The sequence below is a fragment of the Canis lupus genome, chromosome 31, assembly GCF_011100685.1.
Source record: "Canis lupus familiaris isolate Mischka breed German Shepherd chromosome 31, alternate assembly UU_Cfam_GSD_1.0, whole genome shotgun sequence".
Taxonomy (NCBI): Eukaryota; Metazoa; Chordata; class Mammalia; order Carnivora; family Canidae; genus Canis; species Canis lupus.
Window position 1 is genome coordinate 26,150,090 of NC_049252.1, and position 7,867 is coordinate 26,157,956.

At 35.7% G+C, this 7,867-nt stretch overlaps 1 protein-coding gene across 1 annotated transcript; it reads left to right on the top strand.

Moving 5' to 3' along the window:
- The first annotated feature begins 227 nt into the window (after nucleotides 1-227).
- LOC119877763 (keratin-associated protein 20-2-like) lies at nucleotides 228-362 on the top strand. Its single transcript, XM_038581135.1, has one exon. The coding sequence runs from the start codon at nucleotides 228-230 to the stop codon at nucleotides 360-362; it is 135 nt and encodes a 44-aa protein (XP_038437063.1).
- Nucleotides 363-7,867: the final 7,505 nt, after the last annotated feature.

Consider the following 7,867-nt stretch of genomic DNA (forward strand, 5'->3'; position numbering starts at 1 on the left):
CATTGACTTTGATTGTGGGAATCCTGACATAATAGCAAAGGATTCTCAGTTATGAGGGCTTCTTTCTGAAAGTTTAAAATGCAAATTAATGTAAAATATGAGGCTCCCTCTTGCCTGTGGTTTGTCACACCCAACAGGGAGGGCATATAAAAGGCCCAGGACAGATGTTAGCATACACACTGAGAAAATTGATAACCTGCTCAACTGAAACCTCCATTCTCAACACTATGTGCTATTACAGCAACTACTATGGTGGCCTGGGCTGTGGCTACCGTGGCCTGGGCTGGGGCTACGGTGGGTATGGATTTGGCTGCTACCGCCCATCTTGCTGTGGCAGATACTGGTCCTATGGATTCTACTGAGAACTTCTAGAGCCATTCGGTCGGCAGAACTCCTCCTCCTGTGCTTTCCAATCATCCTTCCAGGGTTCTTCTTATACGTAATTTCTTTCTCTTTCCAATGGTGAAAATTTTATCCAAGAGTACTTCAACTTTAGCATATGACAAATTCAGCATGCTTCAACTTGATTGACCAAAGTCACATGTAATACCTCACGAGTCATAAAAATGTTTATGTTGGATATTGTATTCCTTCTTCCTTCATCTTCACTTAATAATTTTGATATGGAAAAAGTTTTTAAGTTGATGTTTCAATAAACTTTCTCATTCATTGCAACATGCTTCATTTTTATATTCAATTCTCTCTACCTTGCATAAGTGTGCATATGGGTGTATATATTTCATTTAAGGACACATGAAAAAAAACAGGGATCTTTACAGTTATTATAGCCACACATCTAGAGAACCTGGATGGTGAAATAATAATGCTGTTTAAAATGGTTTTGCTTGTCAGGTAAGAGGGAAACTGTTCACAGCAGTATAAAATGCAAGGCTCAGACAGGTTCTGTCCCTCATTCAACCTTTTGATCACTGGAAAATAAACCTCATTCAGATTAATGAATAAAATTACTTTTTGCTACCTGTTAAAAATACTAATTCATATATATATATATATATATATATATATATATATATATAAAACAGATTACCTAAAAGATGCTCTATAGATACTCCATAGCTAGACTTTACTCAATCCAACACTCACTGTGTTCTTCATTTTATCCTCACCAACGCCTCTTGTTCCCTCTGCCTGACTCCATGCTGAACAATACCAAATACATAAACTGTTACATTTACCTTAGGAAAATCTTAAAACAGAGTCTTGTCTACCTGCTGGTTTAGACTCTGCATAAGTGAAATTTTCTCTCTGTTTGTACAAAGCAGGTCTGCTCTCAACTGAAAGGAAAGGACAATGAAAAGTAGTCCCATGCCTTATGTATGACCTCTGCTATTGTTGGAAAATATCTGCAGCAAGTCCAGGCCAATTATAAGACCAAGGTGACTCCAGAAAATGAGGCAGAATTGTGTTTAAAGGAGCCTCAATCCTAGAATTGAGACATTAAAGAGATACATCTTTAGTACCACATCTGGGACAGTGGCATTTTACAGGATTGTGATACCCAAGAAGTTTAAGTCTGATAGATAAAGACAGAGAAAGAGAGAGAGAAAAGTAAAGGTGTTTGTGAAAGAGACAGAAAGAGGAGAAAAAAAAAGAGAAAAAAGAGAGGATAGAGAGAGAGATGTAGATGCAATGAAATGTTTACAATTGAAGAATTTGAGTGAAGAAGACAGAAATTCTGTCTACTGGTCTTATACTTTTTTATATAGAATATTTCAAAGTAAATTATACCAAACATTTTAAAAGAAAAGACAAAGTTCTGATCACCAGTTCTGCCTGAAATACTTCATGTGACTCTGAATCACTCCAATACTCTACATTTGATCTGGTTAAATTTTCATCCTCATATATTAAAGCTTTAAATGATGTATTGCTTATAGAAACAGCACTATTCACATATAAACATCAATGTTGGCTGTTTCCTGATGCTACTGTGCTCATGGCGATTTGTTTCCATATTATCTTCTTCGGATCACTCCTCTATTGTTTGAGGAAAAAGAGCTGAAAATCTACCATGCCTCTTAGTTGATGGCTCAGTGTCCGTAACTGACAATTGCATGCAAAAAGTCCCTGGCCAACCTCCCCCGCACACACCAGCTCCAACAAAGAGGATCATGGTTTTCCTTCTACATTACTGATTTTAGTATTTATGGTTCTGATTTTTCCTTTGAAGGCACAACAACTTGTTTCTACACTGATTTAGATCTCCTTCACTCCACATGAACACAAGGAACAATGTGAAAATGGAAATTTCATCTGGAGAAAGACCATTCAAGTAAGAGAGATGAAAAGAAGCAGAAAGTCTGAAAACTCGGATACCTATGAAAGAAAAATCGATCTGTATTTTGAGACATCTGTGCAAAAACTCCAGGATCAGATAGATTCACTGGTGAATCATTTAAGCCACTTAAGGAAAGCAGAAATACCAATTATACTAGTGTTCTTCCACAGAATAGGAAAAATGTAACACTAACAAAATCAAAACCTAATAAGGATATTGTAAGAAAGGGACTATTTCTGGTGAACCTAGCTATAAAAATCCGAAACAATATATCATTTTGAAACCAAATCCCATGAGCTGTATTCCAAAATTGCAAAATCCTAGATTGGTTTAATATATGAAAACTCAGTACAATTCATCACATTAACAAAAAAACAAAGAAAGTCATATGAAAATCTTAAGAGATTCAGATAAAATATAAAATTCAGCATGCATTCATGAACTTTTTGAAATCTCAGTAAACCAGGACTACAAAAGAATTTCTTCATTTTGATAAATGGTATCCACCTAAAATCAATAGCTAATACATAATACTTAATGCTGAAATACAGAATAATTTCCACCTGAGATTAGCAACAAGACAAGGATAACCCCAGCCGCAACTTAATAAAATTTTGTACCACTTTGATACAACTTTGTACCATCATTCAGTGACAGTGTAATACCACATAAATAAATAAGTACACACATGTAAGAGAGACTAGAAAGGAGAATAGAGACCTGTCATCATCAGCAAATTACATGATCATGTATGTTCCTAACACATGGTTCAAGTATAAGGACAAAGGCCAATGGAAAAAAAAGAGATTCTATAAACAGACTTAAATTTAACAAAGTAACCATATGTGTACTACTGAGATATCATAGCAGTATAGAAGATGAAAGGATTAACTTCATAACATATAATTTTAGATTAATTTGATAAAAATATATAAGAAAATCATCTTGATTCATACCTGGCACCAAAATAAGATGTGAGAATGTCTTGGTTAATAAGAAATAAGCAGTGATTTCTTCAACAGGATGCAAAGATCACTAGCTATAAAAATTTTTTTTTCTAAGATTTTATTTATTTGGGGATTCCTGGGTGGCTCAGTGGCTTAGCCTCTGCCTTTGGCTCAGGGCATGATCCTGGAGTCCCAGGATCGAGTCTCACATCGGGCTCCCTGCATGGAGCCTGCTTCCCCCTCTGTCTGTGTCTGTGCCTCTCTCAGATCAACAAGGCCACACACAGAGAGAGAGAGAGAGGCAGAGACACAGGCAGAGGGAGAAGCAGGCTCCATGCAGGAGCCCGATGCGGGACTCAATCCTGGGACTCCAGGATCACGCCCTGAGCCAAAGGCAGAGGCTAAGCCACGGAGCCACCCAGGAGTCCCATTTAAAAAAAAATAATAATAAATTGGACTTGATCAAAATTAAAGACTTCTTTTTTCTTGAGAGAGAGAGAGAGAATTTTAAGCAGGCCGCATTCCCAGGGAGAAGCCTGAAGTAGGGCTCAATCTCATGACCCTGAAATCATGATCTGAGCCCAAATCCAGTCAGACATTTAACCAACTGAACCACTCAAGTGTTCCAAGATATCTATTTCTAAAAGTGAAAAATCCACTGACAGAGAGAGAAAATCACATGATATATATCCAAAAAAATTTTTTGTGGAAAAATTAAAATGCCTGCAAATCTTTAGACAATGACACAAAACACAATTAAAATGGCCAAAAATCTGAACAAGCATTTTACAGCAGACCATACCAAAAGATGACCAACTTATTAGAACAAGAAAATGCAGATTATAACCACAACAAAAGAGCACTGCATACCCATCAAAATGACTAAAATTAAAGAGACTGATAATACCAAGTAATTTTGAGAATGTGTAGCAACTGGAATTCACAAACATTATGGGTGAGCATGTAAACACACAACTGCTATGTAAACTGGCAGCATCTAAAAATGCTAAACACACACATTCCCTCAATGCCAGCATTTCCACTCTAACAAAAATGATGACTTGTGTCCAGCTCAGTTATCTTGTCCCTTCCACATATTCCCAAATCTACATATGTAAACTCTAAATTTTTAGACAGCCTTCTGAGAAACTGAAGTTATTTTTTAGAAAATGAACCACCAGGGGAACCTAGGTGGCTCAGGCACTTAAGCATCAGACTCTTGATTTTGACTCAGGTCATGGTCTCAAGATCATGAGATTGAACCCTATGTTGGGCTCACACTGAGCATGGAACCTGCTTAAGAATCTCTCTCTCTTGGTCCCTCCCCCAACTCATTCTCTCTTTCTCCCCCACCTCTCAAAAATTAAAAAAAAAAAAAAAGTCAACAAACTAAAACTTGAAGAAAGAACTGAATGCTCTTGTCACACCAAGTCACCAGAACGCATCATATCAAGTAAATAAGTATGAGTAAGCATGGGCCACAAAAAGGAGGGGAGGGGAATCTCTAAAAGTACATGATTTCATCAAGGTTATTTTGACATCAAAGCAAAATAGGCTTGGTAATGAGGGTCTTCACTTAGTCTACTGATTCAGAAGGACCTCCAATGCCTTCTAATGGCTCCTAAATGTCATTCAAATGTTTTTCATTGATGGAATTTGATGCATAATCTTATTTTGTAAGGCATATTGGGGAATGTAATCCCTGGGCTTTCAGACCTACTGTTACTTGGGAGTGGGGAGTGAATAATAAACTGATCATCTCCCTTAAATTAATCACATTTTTAAGAGTAATTGCTTTTCAAAATTGAACAAAAATGTCTTATTAAAACATATGATTTAATTATGGGATGCTTGATATAATAGCAAACCAAATCTTATGAACTCTCTTTTCCTAAGTAAACAAAAGAATCAGTAAATTTTTATGGTAAAAAGTTATTTTAAATGATTAGCCCAGCAATTTCTGTGGTTTGCCCCATGCACCACTGACTGTGATGATGGCATTTAAACTAAGAATAATTTCCTGCTCCTCAACTGGACCTTCCATTCATAACATCATGTGTTACTATAACAAGTATTATGACAGTCTAGGCTCTCGCTGTGGTTGTGGCAGGTATGGGTAGAGCTGCTGCTACCCACCATCGTGCTGTGCCAGATTCTGGTCCTATGGATTCTACTGAGAATTTCAGCCTGTTGGACTCATCCTGCTGCCAGTAAAGATGACCTTAGAATTTCTATTATATTTTTAATGCAGAGTACACTCATTTTAGGCTACCAGGAGAAACATAGTTCATACTTTGACACAATATCTTTGTTGATTAAACTGTTGGAATACCTTAAATTTTATATTTTGGAAAGATGCTTTTGCTTTGATATTGCATTTCCACCATATTTCCACATGAATTCTGATTTAAAAACATCTATAAGAAAAAAGTCTTAGTTTGTTTTTCAACAATCTATTTCACATTACGTGCAGTGTTTTCTCATGATTTTTGCATGTTCATGTATATTTAACAGATGATGGGGGTGAAAATAAAGAATAACGGAGCAACAGAAAGACAGCCTGAGATGGTAGTGATGAGAAAAAGAAAAAAATCCTACTGCCTTTGGTATTCTCCTGAGTGTTATATTTTGCCTAAAACAACAACAATTAGTCTCTATCCAGACTCCATATTAAAATTTTCAGTGATCAGAGCAAGAATTGAAATGGTGGTCCACATATTACATATCTAAACACATCAAACTTACAGTCTAAAGATGAGCCCAGTGCTTCAACCAGAAAAAAATACCACATTAGATATGATCTAAATACTACTCTACCATAATAAATTTCATAATGATTTTCAAAGCAAGGTTCTATCTTGAAATTTTCTGACTCCTTGGAGTTCTGCAAACAGCACCTAAAAGTGTTGGTCTTTGGCTTACAATATGCCACCTTCTCTTTCTATGTCTGTCACTGCTGGTGGAAATGTGAAATGGTACACCACTTTGGAAGAAACTTTGGCAGTTTCTTACAAAATTAAGCATACTCCTAGTACATAATACAGCAATCACACTACTTGTCATTTACAAAAGGAGTTTAAAACTTATGCCCGCATAAAACCCTGCACATGGGTGTTTATAGCAGCTTTATTCATAATTGCCTAAATTTAAAAGCCACTGGGATGCCCTTCAGTAGGTGAATGGATAAATAAACTGCAGTACATTCAGACAATGGGATATTATTCAGTGCTAAAAAGAAATAAGCTATCAAGCCAGAAAAAGACATGAGGGAAGTTTAAAGGCATATTAGTACATTAAAGAAGTCAATCTGAAAAGCTACATACTGTATGATTATACAACAACCAGATGACATTATGGAAAAGGCAAAATTACAGAGACCGTAAAGAGATCTATAGTTGCTAGGATGTGGGAGCAAGAAAAGAACAAATAGATGGAGCACAGAAAATTTTTAGAACAGTGAAACCACTCTCTATGATACCCTAATGGTGGACACATGTCATTATGCATTTGTCCAAATTCATAGAATGGACAATACCAAGAGTCAACTGTAACAAAAAGTATGGAGTTGGGTGATTTTGATGTGTCAATATATGTTCTTCATTTATAACAAATGCACTATTTTCATGGAGAATATTGATAGCGTGGGAGACTATGCATGTATAGGGGCAGGCAACATATGAGAAATCTCTATACCTTATCCTCGATTAGCTGTGAACCAAAAAGTGCACTAAAAATTGTTTTAATAAAAAATTTAGCAGCAAATTTTTAAAAACAGGGGCTCTTTCAGTCTCTGTTTTTGGCTGTCCCCCAACACCACACAACTGAACTCCATTATTTACTACAGTGTCTGTAGAACTAATTTTTTTTCTTTATATTGGTTTCTCCTGCATCCAAAGCTTCTCATCCCAAAGATAACAGAAAGTCTACCATGATTATGGATAGTTATTTGGTGCACCTTCTTGACATTCTTGTCCAAAACTACTCCAGGAAAATTTTCCTTCTTACTTTCTCAGGATTCAGCAAACTGGACCATGGTCTTCCCTCTTCTTCTGACATTGGGTAGTTTCAACATTTTTTTCCACATACAATATTTCTTTTTAATGACCCTAACTTCCCCTTAAACCCAGTAAACTGAAACAATGGGAAAATGAAATTTTAGTTATTTTATATGATTTGTAAGAAATTGAAACATTTCATCCAAAAGGTATGTATATAGGCAATGAAGTTTTTTAGAATTACAAAACAATGATGCTGACTATGTGACCAACCAACTTACATGGCTAACTACCATTTTTAAACTGCAAATTTCTATTAATAATTGGGGGTAAATTCATTATATATTTATAAAACACTGAGTATTTTATGTTCCAGAGAAATTCTTTGTATGTTTCACTGTCACAAAAGTCAATTAAATCAAAACTATTCTATTTTTGACCATGGGATGCCAAAACTTCTTGAAATGCCCTTACACAAATTACTTCATCTCAATTTACGAACAAGAAAATAATGTTACCAAAAGTTGTATAATTCACTGCTTTAAATATCATCACATCAGAGACCCTCAATAAATATTTGTTGAATGGACAAATTAATAGTTAGTAATCCATTAAGAACCATGTTA